The 14,787-nt window shown below is 42.4% G+C and overlaps 1 protein-coding gene across 3 annotated transcripts in view; it reads left to right on the plus strand.

The window, feature by feature from the left end:
- Positions 1–14,787, plus strand: part of mark1 (MAP/microtubule affinity-regulating kinase 1) — a 43,863-nt gene that overhangs the window by 21,820 nt on the left and 7,256 nt on the right. For all 3 annotated transcript variants that reach the window (XM_086044357.1, XM_086044355.1, XM_086044356.1), the window contains 8 exons: positions 9,168–9,216; positions 10,295–10,360; positions 10,566–10,636; positions 11,913–11,969; positions 12,093–12,329; positions 13,715–13,834; positions 14,168–14,267; positions 14,352–14,464. In XM_086044357.1, the coding sequence (XP_085900483.1) occupies positions 9,168–9,216; positions 10,295–10,360; positions 10,566–10,636; positions 11,913–11,969; positions 12,093–12,329; positions 13,715–13,834; positions 14,168–14,267; positions 14,352–14,464 (813 nt within the window). The remainder of the gene's footprint in view (positions 1–9,167; positions 9,217–10,294; positions 10,361–10,565; positions 10,637–11,912; positions 11,970–12,092; positions 12,330–13,714; positions 13,835–14,167; positions 14,268–14,351; positions 14,465–14,787) is intronic.

The following is a 14,787-nucleotide window of genomic DNA, read 5'->3' on the forward strand; positions in this document are numbered from 1 at the left end:
TGTGTCCCACCAGTGCTGCTCTCCGTCCACAAGCACATCTGTAATCGACTTTGGTCATAATGGGATCTGACTGCAATTGTTCATCTAATCAGCACAAAAGAGACACTCATCTCATCTGACCGAGATTCATTTCAGTACGCGGGCTCTTTTGTTTAACAGCCCATTATGCGCTTTGTAATCCGTGCACACACATCGCAGTAATGAACATGAGCGCCGCTGTACGTGCGAGCGGCTGGACGATTCGGGTTCGGACCGGGTTACAAGACGATCGGTCAGATTGTCCGCCGCCGGTTGTCGACGCGCAGCAGCGGCGTCACGTCATGTTGTGAGAGCGGTGACCAATCATCTCTCTGCTATGAATTATTCAGAGCGACTCTCAGATGTCTGCTTCGGTTGTTCTGTGAGGGTCAACACAAGTAGATGCCCTTTGGAGATTTATGGATTTGTTATTTTGTATGGATACTTTTATCACTTATTTGTTGAAGTAAAAACAAACAAAAAAAAAAAACGTCCTTGTCGTATTTATATGACTTAAATAGGAAGTCACTCCCCAAAAATTCTTTGCAGCCTCACTAGTCTAAACATGATCCTCTGATTAATATTGTGTTTGTGGAATATAAATTAAGCAGCAAAATCCACCTGGTTTTATCCGTCTCCGGGGGCGGCCATTTTGTCACTTGCTGTCGACTGAAAATGACATCACGGTTGCTCAGGTAACAACCAGTGCTCAGCTTGAGAAAACAGGTGAGCCGTGATTGGTCGTGACCCGAGCCCTGAGCGACTGCGATGTCATATTCAGTCGACAGAAGTGACAAACCGGCCGCCCCCGAGATGGATAAAAACGGGTGGATTTTGCATATGAACTCATATTCCACAAATGCGATTGTAATCAGAATGCAGTGTTTTGGCTAGTGGGGGCGCATGCAAAATATTATTGTCAAGAAAATTTGGGGGTTGACTTCCGCTTTAATATGTTGTGAAGTGGAGTTTGTTTCAGAAGGTTGTTCCCATTCCAATTTAATCTGCCCAATAAGAAATAACGACAACAGCACGTATGTCTCCGTCCTCCACTAAGGTTGAATTAAAGGCAAACATCATAAAACTTTATACAAGGGTTCTTCGTTTTACGACCGAGTTCTGTTCCTACATCCAGAATCACTAACCTGTGCTATTATTTGTATAAATAAGACTTGTAGGTCATGAATCTAAAACGACCAAATGGAAAACAGTAATTATGACGGTAACTTGCCTAATGACGAGGCCCAGGCCAATACCAGATTCGGATGGCATGAAACCCGGGAGTAAAAATATTGTGGTATCACGGTATTGCAATTCGATCTCTATAGGCGTGCTGGAGGTACATTAGTCAGTGTAAGAAGAAAATAAACAATTGCATTTTTGCAATAGAAATTTTTATATATATTTTTAAAAAAAAATCAAAATGTGCAACTAAAGTTCAACTACGAGCTACTTCTCTGCTTTGCGAAGTAACGTCACAGTGAAAATGGACTGACGTTAACCATGCTAGTTAGCTAGTTAGCATTTATTTGTAGCTACCTCCACCAGCTGGTTGCAAACGTTCATTTTAAGACCGCACGATATGCACATATTACACGTTACCTTGAATGTGTCAAAGAACGATGGCGCAAATCAAATGTTTGACTTTTGGACCAGATTTTACAACAAAATTCTGCTAAAGTTGAGGTGTAGCTGCTTGCATATTTCAATGTTGTCTACTTCAGCTCTTATGGATGACTGTAACTGTATACAGAGGGCCCATCTGCAATGCAGACGTGTGCGTCTTAAAATGCAGCAGTCGTCTCCTGGGCTGAATCGATGACCTCATTGACTCTGCCTGTCCTATACCATCCTTGGGAACAGCGCTACTCGGGCTGCATTAACTGGGAACGCCCACACTCAACTTTTTTTCCTCTTGGCCGTCTGACATGTGAGGCGAGCGCGAAAGCATCAGCATTGTTTCTGGGCCATCAAGTGTTGCCGGGTTTCACGTGCGTGCCAACCGGGTGACGCTAATTAGAGTCCACAGGGCTTTTAGCCGGGGGGGGGGGGGGTTTGGGGTTTAGATGTCTAGTCGTTCTTTGACGACGTTGCTTGAGGGGTGTCTGAGCTGCTTTTTAGTTTTGCACACAAGGGCATCATTTTAGTAATGAATGACCGTTTAGTCTGTAAGAAGGCATGGAGCAACTTAAGATGCGTTTTACCCCTGAAGATCGGCTACATTGTTACTGGTAGTGGGCGACCAACCCGCAAGTTCGCAACAGGTGAAAATCCATTTCAATAATTTCATCTAAAGAAAGGCCGCTATTTAAATTCCAACCTAGTGTATAATATGAAACGCTGTTGACGGGCAAACAGAAATTAGCATACATGTTACAGTGATTGTCATTAGCACGCACGACGGAGCAGCCACGCAAACAAACAGAGCACAGGCAAATATTCTCCGTTCGATGAGTACAATGATTCCTAAAACAGTCAAAAATGTGGCGCTTAGTGGGGTTGACTTATTGCAGTTTTACTGCATGACAGGTTTTGAAATCTATTTAGATAGCGCAGATTTTCATCATTGATAGCGCAGGATTTTGTGGTGATCATTTTTCCACACTGCGGACTCACGTTAGCACCACAATGCGGGACGGGAGAAAAGAGTGTGAAAAAGACAGACTGTCCAAGGTGAGGCAAAGTACTACGCAGGACTGGCTTACGCAACTGTGCGTATACGTTCCAAGTAAACAAAAATATAATATAGCCTACCGCCGCTAGTTGGAACGTATTGTAATCCTTCCACAAGTGGTCAAGGATAGACACAGCCGCCGGTGCGCTTTTAATCGCTTTATTGAACAAACAGTAAGAAAGCAAACGCGTAAGCACAAGCTGCCAATCACCACAACTTCCGCCGAGTAAATCAACACACAGAGTGGCTAATGGTTAGCCACTTAATAGCCAGCGCTGTCCTGAGTCAACACGACCGAGTCTACGCGCTCATTCGCTGACCCCGACGACAAGAGGCCAGGCCGAGCCTTTTGAGGCAACACGCATTCCCTGTCACAGATGCTACAGTGTAGAACACGAGGATGGCGACCTCAAGCGCACAAGGATATGACCCTCGCCTCACATGCATATTTTGTATTGCTCTTCTGCGTAAAGACCCTCAGACCCTCTTTTACCCTAACGTTTGAAAGAAAATTGAAAGAAATATAAATAAGTTTCTGGGATTGAATGGCTGGACTGTGAAAAGACAAGTAAATCTGTCAATGGCAGTCAATGAGTTAACTACACTGCATTTTTATCCTAGTAGGGCTCAGAGCATGTTCCAGCACAATGTGCTACTACACTGAATGATTTCTACTTGCCTGTATAGTATATAAAAAACAAACCAAAAAAACAATAAAAATCACGATATAGCGGGACGCCGACAATGAACCGTGAAATTAGAAAAAAAACATTTGTTCTTGCAAAATGTCTGTGGCAGGAGAATATTGTCCGACGCTTCTGTTAGTGCAGCTCGGGTTGCTGTCATTGTCGAGATTGATCACAAGTGCCCGTGTCGCGTTAAATACGGCTTCCTGTGTTGCCGAGCGGGCTGTTTCTAAAAGCGGATACGAGCAACATGCAGTTCATCCCTATTGATGAGCGACTCAGGTGTCTTTGTCACGCACGACAGGCCAAAGCTACAGCATCCTTCAAATGCCGCCGAAGGCCGGACACACTTTGCTTGTCTCGTTTGCCTTTCCAGCTTTGCTGCAACCCGGATGTTAATCGTAATCAATCGATCGACAATCAATCACAGGGACCGGAACTCAAGGTAATGAAGGAAAAACACGCTTTCTGCTTGTTATTACTAATATATTTTTGGGGGCTCCTGCGCGAGTGATATAGTTTCCAGATTTCCGCCCCTGGCGCCTTTGTTAGTCTGTCAATCTGACTCTAAATTCTTTTTTGTTTTGTGGCCTCAGAGGAGCCGCGACGCGCTCGCCATCTGGCACCGCACTCGCATCCTTTACCGCTGCATGTACAGAAGCAGATTTTTTTTTTTTTTTTGCTTCATGTAGAAGGCTAGCAGCACTTTATAGACTTAACCCACGTGTCTAGCGTACAATGGTCAAGCTTCCCCCCCCCACCCCCACCCCCCTTCGCTGCGTGACGACAACACCGCGACACAGCGCATCCAGCCAATGACTTCTACCGAGATGAGGAATCCGACACAGTAAACAAAGGACAACGATGGAGGACGTCCAGTGTTTTTTTTTTGTTTTTTTTTCTCCCTGGCTCATGGCTGTTATAAAAAGAAAAGGACAAGCTTTGTTTGGAAAAGACACAATTTGTATTCTTCCCATTCCGTTCCCACTGTTGCACAAAGGGTACTTTTGTATTTATCTTTTTGTTTACCTGCTCGGGTGACTGCAGAATGGGAAATTAGTTTTAGAGTCTTGTCCTAAAATGAGTAGATTTTCTACGTTGGTTCACATATATTGAAGAAGTAAGTCCCGCCTCTTTCTCTATATTATTATGCAGTATTATTACTGCATTTGGTACACCAACAGAAGACCAGCAAAAGCGGTAACTCTTTGGATCCTTTCACTTCAGATTTGGATTTATAGGATCGCGATTAGTGATCACTAATAGATGTGTCAAGATTAATCGACAACTATTTCAATAATTGAGTAATCATTTCAAGACATTAACTTCAAATTGTCCAAATCCTCTGGTTCCAACCTCTCCACCGTAATTACTCCCTGATTTCTCTAGTAGCAGACTGATTATCTTTTGTGTTTAATCAAAACAAGATCCCAAATTCTCATGTGTTAAATTAATTGATAAAGACAAAAGTGAAGGAAATTTTCACTACAATTCTAGTTAAACATAATAATGGAAAATGGTTTTTTTTTTTTTTTTAGTTTTAGTTATTTTAGTTTACTAAAATAACCTTTCTGGAGACTCAGCTCCTCTTGCCTTCTCAGTACAGCAGTAATATTAGTCGTTTTTCACAGAAGATAAAGAATATATGCCTGTGCATATCATTTGTTTACAGATATTCATTGCTGAAAATTATGGACGTCGCCATATACTGCACTTGCTAATTGCGGGTGTGTCATTGTACGTTAGCATTAGGCTAGCGGAGATTGCACTGTAGTTGTTGTTGTTGTGGCAATAATCATCTTAAAATCTCTTTTTTTGAACAACGTTTCCTTTTGTTATCTGCCAAACCGCCGCTCGTTGTGAAGTGAGTTGAGTAATCGTACTTAAGTTTGCGCTCGGAAATGTATTCCCAACACACTTGTCTTTCCAATGTTTTTCGCTGTTTGAAAATAAAAAAACAGCGGTCGTAAGTGATACGCTGGGGAAAAATAACCGCTCTGTTTCCGTACGACCCGGTGGCACCGTCTGGCCCATCGTGACTCTGTGGCACTTTGACTGCACACAGGAAATGAGGTCGGCCCGAGCTTCCAAAGCACCTCCTGAGATCCGCCAGAGGAAACGCATCATATGACATCTGTGGGATGTTGATGCCGTCATGTTTTTTAGGCATTCTATCCTTAAAATAGGCCTCTCTGTTAATCCCTTCTTTGCCCACCGTCCCATCATCCCGCTTTGCTCTGTCGAACTCTCTCACCCTAATCTGTAAATAAGAACCGGTTATTTTGCAGGCTGAAATTCAGACCACTGGCATCCAAATCCAAGGTCGATACAGGTTGGGAATTGCTAAAGCCGTTAGCCTTCCTTTCGATGGCCTGTAACTGAAGTTGACGCGACGCTGCCATAATGGCTGTTTACGTGCATCTCGTGCCTGCCGCGCCGCGTTAGCCAAAGAGATGCCGTCCAGCCTGGGGCCCGACGGCGGCTTTGGTCTGGTTCAGATGAGCGGAAAGCAATTGGGCGGACACGTCAAATGTTGAGGCTGCTAAGTCGTGCATTTATTAATGACTTTATGTGTTCGTGGATGCGTTTTTACTGCTTTTTGTGTGTCCGTTTAAAAAAAAAAAGAAATTCCAGACGCATCTTTTGTGTTGTAAGTGTACACATAGACAGTCGAATGCAGTATTTTAAAGAGTCAAGATATCACATTATTTTCAATTGAGTGCAGTTCTACACCACTGAAATAATAAACGTATTCAAGGGCAGGATATGATTCTTTTTTGAAACCTGATTCACGCTTGACCTATGCGCATACACCACATACACACCCTCATTAGAGCAACGAGGAGTTCCGAACAATAACGTCCTTGTTGGAGGAGCATCTGTGACCGAAATAGTTCAGCCAGTCCGTGTAAGTGTTCACGGTCTGATATGCGTTGGCTTTGCGTGTAGGGACTCTGCTGTAATTAAGGCTAGTTTGGAAGTCTAGGTGCCCCTGGGTGGTTGGAAGTAGGTCACTGGCACAGACTACTGAAACGCAAGCCGTGTTGAACAATGTGCGTGTTGTCGTATTTGCGTAATTAGCGTTTGGGTTTTGCCATCATTTTGGGTCGGTTACTTCAAAGTTCTCTTTTAACTCATTAATCAAAGGGAAACCGTTTTCCGAACAGCCCTAAAAATGGCTTACGGGGGCGCTGTGTGACTCGGCCTTGCGCCGGTGGATATTGACATCGATACCGGGGCCCCATCAAAGATCTCATTATGCCCCGTCAGCCTCGGCGGTGACAACATCCCTATTGACCGCCACCCCGTCTGTCATTTTGCACAGCTCCTCTCAGATTTGTTGTCATTTTCGCTTCCAAGCAGCTGCACGCGTGCTTCCCATGTGAGCGGCTCGGAGGCAGTGACGCACGCGAGAGCGAGGGAGGCAGGAAGAGACAGACATCAAGATGAGATAGCGAGTCTTTAGTCCAGCCCTCATTCATAGGAATGAAGAATGTCCGTCTTGATGGCGAAGTCACATGAACTCAGGCCGCGGCCTGTTTGTTTATTGTCTTCTACTTCAGGCCATTCTCGTCTTGCATCGAGGAATTGCGGTTGATTAATGCGCTTTTTACAGACCTTCAATTTGCTGGGTGATTTGTTTAAAAGGCTTTTTCAATAACGGGGCAGGCAATTATGAAGAGTAGAAAGCATGGCCGTGGCAAAAAAAAAAAAATGGTCACGCAATCCACATAATCATTTCGTTGGGCCTTCAAAGTATCGCAATAGAAAATTAATCAAAGGATCACTTCACGTTTGGGGTGATTTATGATCTTGCAAGGTGAATGCTGGAATGCTGAAAATGGGAGAAAGAGACGCCGTGTGGTCTGGCATGTGGCGGTGAATGCGTGTTGGATGGCCCATATCGATGTAAATTGGCTGGCAATCGCATACAATAACTTGGCAAAACGACATATTCACAATATGCTCTCATCATTATATCACCATACAGCATGATTGACATTTTTGGTAAAAATGTCTTTTCACAGTCGTCAATATAAGTCTTGCAGTTTGTTCCTCTCGGATTTTAATTTAAAGTTAAAGGCAAGTGAAGTGGCACTTGTTCCACATTTTGAGAATCGACGGTTTAAACAAAGTGATGATCAGCTCCAAATGTTAAAAACGCGGTGTAGTAAAATGTGTTTTCATTGGTCGCTTACATGCGCAGTGCAGGCAGAAAAATGTTGGTCCGTATTGCATGAAATCATACCATATCACGTTTCTGATATTTTGTCCCCACCCCGCTGGTTATGCTATAGAAAATGGATAATGTTAGCATTAATGCTAGCGCTAACAACACAAGAAGGGGCTAGGTTGGTCCCTTAATGTTTTTTTTTTGTTTTCTTGTTCTGCAAGCCAAAATTTCAATCTGATATACCGCCATTTGAAAACAATTAAGGCACTGCAATGTCTGCGCGTGTGGGCAAGGAGAGCGGACGACAGTTGCCGATACACTTTCAGCAGTTTGTTGAGCGGTACAAAAAGTAAAACACAAATACAAAATGAGAATACTAGCAAGAAGCTGCTGTAAGCCACAACCCATGCCAAGACGCTCACGCTGAAATAAAGGACCAGACTCTAGATCTTGATATCACCACTAGGCCACTCCCCTTAACGTATTCACTGCCATTGACGGCTACAGACGTCAAGGATCCTTTTTTACTGGGCTGGAAGTAATTGTTAAAGGCACACACCCAAAACAGGAATACTTACAGAGTATAGTACTTACACTTATTATACCAATTATTTACATTCTGTTGCATAATGTTTTACTATGTTTTTATACAATATAGAATTTTGTTTTTGCATGTTTTTGAAAAACAGTCACAAAATTCCACAATTTCAATTCATTTAAATGGGGAACATTTATTTTGAGTTTAACTCGTACCACTCTGTTAAACTTGCATAAATAAACAAACAAAGTGTTCTCCCTTCTCGTTGAGGGTTGTTTTTTTTCGTCTTAATGAGACGAAAGGCGCCTGAAAGAGCAGTCGAGCCTGCGAGCCGAAGACCGAATTAGCGGAGAAAGTACCTGAGAGGTCCCAGCTGGGTCGGGCTCGGGCCTCACGAACCACATTCGATGACCTAGAATCACACGCGCTACATTTACCCGCTTGTGTAACACCTGGAAGTGTAGTTGAATCCTCACAAATATAAATGACTCTTCTCGTACTGTAGGCAGCAGGTAAGCAAAGATGGCCGGCAAAGACCGACGTCGCCGTTGACGTCAAAGGGCTGCAATGTCTCTTTTTGAGAGCGTCGGGCGGGCGGGCGGGGGGGGGGGAGGGGCTCAGGCGGGCAGTCAGCAGAATGTAAATGATTCAACAGCACCTCTAAGTGGCTGCAGGAGCTCGTCTGACATGACGCCAAGTTGCTCTTAAAGCTCTGCAGTCAGTCGATAAACATGATGCTGGCAGAACAAAGATGAGCGTGCATGATTTTATTGGATTGGGCTGGCTGGAAGCTTGTGTACTGATACTGCAGTGTGTCAGTGGATTTCTTTTTTTTTTTTTTTTTTTTTAATATATAAATATATACGCTGCTCATCATCCTTGAGAGCAAGACTTATTGCCAGCTCATCAGTCATGTTGCCTTACATAGCACCCAAGTCCCATGACGCTTCAGCCCTCCCGTCTAATCCACTTTGCAACTTTGTGTGCCGGAGCTGTACGCATAATGGCATTTCGCAAACACGTCTTATCAGCAATTTACAAAAAGACAAATGTCTGTGTGTGTGTGTGTGTCAACAGCTCTTCAGGGAAGTGCGAATAATGAAGTTACTGAATCATCCAAACATTGGTAAGTTGCAACAGCGATTACAAGTAGTGTACTTTTACTCAAATTAAGATGGGAGGCAAGGAACCATATTTGGGAACTTAAATGCATCAGTATCAGTACTCCCAGCTCATGAAATATAATACGAGCGTAAGTTAGGGTGTATCATCCAAATCTGTATGCCGTTATTATAAAATATAAATCCGAAAATTGAATTGGAAAAGCCATTAAAAGTAACTATTTTTGTTCTATATACTCTATAAACATTTGGGTTAGAAATAAACCAAGTTAGGTCAAAAAGGGGTCAACCTAACTTTTTGCGTTATTAATTTAACACAAAAATTTGGGTAAATGAAATACCCTCAAAACAACCAAAATTTGGGGGGTTTTGTACAAATGGGTTGTTTTGTGGGTAATACATTTGACCCAATTTGGGGGTTCAATGAATTACCCAAAAAGTTGGGTCATCACTTTTTGACCCATTTTTTTTTCTTAGCTGTTTTTGAATGTAGTATTTGTATATGTTATAGACCATTTATATACAGTTATTTTTGTCCATTTCAATATCAATTGCAAAAAATTAATTGTCAGATTTTTATTTTATTGACTAGAAAACAAAATTATGAATTACATTATGAATTATATGGTTGTACTAAATACAAATGTCTTTATTTTTCTAATACTAAAAAAAAACGGAATTGTTAATTTTTGGGGGGGATACAAAATAATTATTCAAAATAATATCTAGAAAGACATTATGAAAATAATAACTTTATATTTGTGTGATGTAATGATGATATTTGTTCTGTAAAATTATAGGCTGTTGTATGTATGCAATTGTTTTGTTTCTTGGTTTGTTTAAATGCTTTATTATGTTATTTTAATAAATACATAACTATGTTTTGTGTTTTTGTTTTTTTTAACAAATATATTGTTGAGTAAACCTTTTGCATATTTGCTATCATAGCCAAGCTTGAGCAGGACACAACCTCAAAATTAGAAAATAAATGGGGAACTTCATGTTTTCTCTAATGATTTGTGTTTTTTATTTAAAAAAAAAAAAAAAAAAATCTCCTGTTTGTCCGTTTTTTGCCCTCTGCAGTAAAACTATTTGAGGTGATTGAAACGGAGAAGACGCTCTATTTGGTGATGGAGTATGCCAGCGGTGGTGAGTGACACTCTGTTGACTTTATCAATGCGCCTCCACAATACTGGAGGTGCTTGCTCACGTGCCAAACCACACTTGCTCACTGCAGCCCCCCCCCCCCCCTTCCCATGAGCCACGCCCCACCTCCTCTAACGAGTACTTTAGTCCGACATGTTCTCAGTCCAAATACCCTGGATGCACACTCAACCTTCTCTGTGTGCTACAGGTGAGGTGTTTGACTACCTGGTGGCCCACGGTAGGATGAAGGAGAAGGAGGCCAGGGCCAAGTTCAGGCAGGTGAGTCAGCGGCAGCGTGAGCCGCGTCATGCACCAAGATCACGCTGTGTCACGGACTGCGGCGGAAAGCTGGAGCGCGCCTGGCTTGCCGGGGCGGCTGGCTCACTCACGCTCTGCAGCTGCTTTGCTGACACCCAGTGGTGCGCCATCAGCATTGATCCGGTGGCCCTCGCCGATGCTCATTTGACGGCAAAGCGCAGTGAATGAATGTGCCTTTTATTCGCTTCAGTCGAGCCCGTTTGAAGGAGAATCCACTTGGTTCACATCTACAATATCGCTGTTGAAAAGGAGAAGGTGACTCACGCTGTGTTTGTAGGCTTGTATGCGTGTTACGGTGTGCGGAACATTGGGTGCGATTGCGCAAGACACTAGGTCAGTCCAAGTGCGACCTAAGAAAATGGATAGCTTCATCAACTACCAGGATTCATTTGTGACCTTTAAAAAAAAAAAAAAAAATATCCATTTTCTGGAAATTACGCGATCCTCTTTGATTTCCGATCATGTGATCAAGTGATAAGTCTAGAAAAAAAATCTAAAGTACAAATGTATTGACCAGAAAGGTTCAATGAATATTATACTTAAACAAATGTTGTAAAACAAGCAGTTCTTAAAGATGAAATGCAAATTTATTTCACTTAAGTGAAGAGTTAAATGCAACTCTATTGTGCTTAAAAATAAATAAATAAAAAACATTAAAAGTAAAAAACGTACGTTACTGGATTAAAATAAATGAAACAGGTTTTAATCTTAAAAAGTGTTTATTTTATCTAATACATAATTTATTGTAAACCACTTTAATATCACGCATAGTTTGAACATTAACACCGTGCTGAAATGTGAAGAAAAAAAACTTAATTCAGTTATAATGTATTAACCAAGAAAGCAGTTCTTCAAGATTGAATGTACATTTTATTGTACTTGAAAATTCAGTACAACTGAACTGAACTTGAAATCATTTATTATACTTAAAAAGTACAAACATGCAGTGCCCATATTTTTTTTTTAAAAACAGTTTGAAGAAGCTTTAATGTATAGCTACCAAAGCGTCACTCTCACAAATCGATTCAGTATTTGAAATGTTTCAAACGCTCTCAGCATTTTCAGTTCCGTGATTCATATTCACCGCCAATGGCCATCGCCTAAACTGAATTTCCTCCGAATGTACACGTTAGAACAGAAGATGACTGTCGGCTGGGTGAAGGCGCATTTCCTGCCCGAGAAAAACGTTTCACACATTCCGTGACATTCTTATCGACCTGTGACGTCTGTTTTTCAGATCGTGTCTGCCGTGCAGTATTGCCACCAGAGGAGGATAGTTCACAGGGACCTCAAGGTGACGAGCCAAATCCTCCACTTCATATTATTCATCTGATGAATGAATGGCCTCACGAGTCCACCAAAGCAGGATATTTCGGATGCGATCGCTGAATGCGCCCCTGGTCTCCCCCCCCCTCAGGCCGAGAACCTGCTCTTGGACGCCGACATGAACATCAAGATCGCCGATTTCGGCTTCAGCAACGAGTTCACCGTGGGCAGCAAGCTGGACACCTTCTGCGGTTCTCCGCCCTACGCCGCCCCGGAACTCTTCCAAGGGAAGAAGTACGACGGGCCCGAGGTGGACGTGTGGAGCCTCGGCGTCATCCTCTACACACTGGTCAGCGGCTCCCTGCCCTTCGACGGACAAAACCTCAAGGTGCGAATATGTTATGTACTAGTTACCCTCCTTCCATTTTAAATGGAATTTTTTTGCACACACGACGTCAAGGTCTTGCCACTATAGAAACCTTGCGATTGCTATTTTGGCACCATCAAGACCCGGCCAGGTATTTCCCAACTGGATGTTTTTCTTTTTTTTTATTATTTTAGGTTACATGCATCAACATGATTCTGTGTTTCCTGAATAAACAGATTAAAAGTGGAATTTCCTGTTTCTATCATTGGGGAGAGCGAGACTCTCCGAAGGATTATCTGCCCTACTTGAATAATGCACAACTGTCGAAATGATTCATGAGGCAAGCGGCAGTTTACAGAGTGGAAACGTGATGCACTTTTAATTCATTTTCCTCGCTATGTTTTTTTAGCCTCCAGTATGGAGGTTATGTTTCGATCAGTGGCGGATCATTCGTTTGAGTGTGTGCAAGGAAGTCATTCCCAGAATGTACAGCAAAATGTGGGGCGCAATCTTGAGATTGATTATATCATACACAAAGTTGTTTTTTAAAGCAATCTCTGAAGAGCCCATGCATTTCTCTCTCAAAGGTGACGTTACGCATTCCTATCCACAAAACCTTTCGTAAAAGGTCTCTGATGTCATTATTTGAATACAATTAAAAAATCGCACCGTTTTTCAGGGGGGGATTTCCGTCCAGGTTTTCCGTTGTGATTGGAGAATTCTGGAGACGCTCAGACTTGCGCAAAGCCACCGCTAGCTGATTCATTTTAACTGGAAAATGAAAGTGCATTTTTCATAATATGTCCCCTTTAAATCGTGGCATCTGGTGCATAATTTAGGTTCTTTTTAGTTAAAAAGAAGGATTAAATCCAGCGCTCTCCAAACTCACTGTAAATATTTCAGTAACAGTAAACAGCCCCTAATTTTTGTATTTAGTTGCAAAAATTTGGGTCATGAGCATTAGATGGTGGCAGCAAACCTCACAACAAACATCAAATAGTCAACAGGTCTTCAAAAAAAGGAATTTCGAAGTTGGCGTTTAAATGTGGAAAAAAAAACATGCAACATAGACAATTGCACATTTTGTATTTAGCCAGACCACATAAGTTTGTCCTTAGCTTAATGCTAACACACAATGTGGCCTAGTCTAGCTAGCGAAAACTAGCATCCATGTTGCGGTAATTATACCCCATTAAGCAAAAGATATTTGTACACAAACGCTGTAGCAAAACATGTAGACAGACAATATGATAATCACAGGCACATGCTCTTTATCCTCTGCAACAAAAAAAAAAAGACAAAAATTACTGTACGTCACTTATCTTAAATGAGACGGTCTTCACTGTATGTGTATAATTTTTGTATATTGTCATTGCTAACTTACCTCCTTGTTGCTCGCAATGCAGGAGCTGAGAGAGCGGGTCCTGCGGGGAAAGTACCGCATCCCCTTCTACATGTCCACAGACTGTGAAAACCTGCTGAAAAAACTACTGGTGCTCAACCCGGTCAAACGTGGCAGTTTGGAGGTACTTTTGCATTGTTACCTTTAACGCCATGCCGATTTGCTCCTTTGTTTTTTTTTTTGTTGTTTTTTTTGTGAGGATTCAGATAAGACGGCTTAGGCACTTGGAGCGTGCCTGTTGTGTTTGCAAACATGTTGTTGTCAGTTCCCAGTCAATACCGCCGCAGAGCTTGTTCCACAAACCGGGCCAAAAGCGCCGTGCTAATAACAATTGATCAGTTTGTTATTCAGCTCTGCTAGTGATTTCAAAATGATGGTGCACACAGCCCGGAGTCATTGTCATTAGAAGCCGTCATGAGTGGGGGAAAAAGAACAACATTGGAATTGTCTTTGCTAGCAAATCATGAAAGACCACTGGATGAATGTGGGTCACGAGGAGGAGGAGCTGAAGCCGTACATTGAGCCCGAGGCCGACTTCAACGACACGACCAGAATAGGTTCGTTTTGCCGTACGGTACGCGGAGGTCGTCGTCATGGTTGTCTCGGCGAGAGTAACTCACTTATTGTCCCATTACCGACAGAGCTCATGGTGACCATGGGTTTCCCTAAAGATGAGATCACAGAGTCCTTACAAAGCCAGAAGTACGATGATGTCATGGCCACTTATCTGCTGCTGGGAAGAAAAGCACCAGAGGTCAGATTCGCTCTCATCTCAACACTCATCACTGGGGTTAAATGTAATTGAACCCGACTTCATTCACTGCCGGCCGTTTCCAAAACATGATCCTTCACATCGCCGGTCATCGTAGTGCATTTTTGTCTGATGTTTGACGATCCACAGAATATTTAGTTCTGTGGCAATAAGAACAAAGAAAGAGTAGGCTCCCTTCTTTCACCTTTTTTCCATTTTCTACATCAACGCCATATTGTTGAATTAAATGCAAGATGGCCTCCACATTCAAATAACGGCACACTATTAATTGTCATCATTTGAAGTTCCGCAACCTCGAAACGCGT

Source organism: Filicampus tigris, chromosome 11 (genome assembly GCF_054856515.1).
Source record: "Filicampus tigris isolate MCC_2025a chromosome 11, RoL_Ftig_1.0, whole genome shotgun sequence".
NCBI lineage: Eukaryota > Metazoa > Chordata > Actinopteri > Syngnathiformes > Syngnathidae > Filicampus > Filicampus tigris.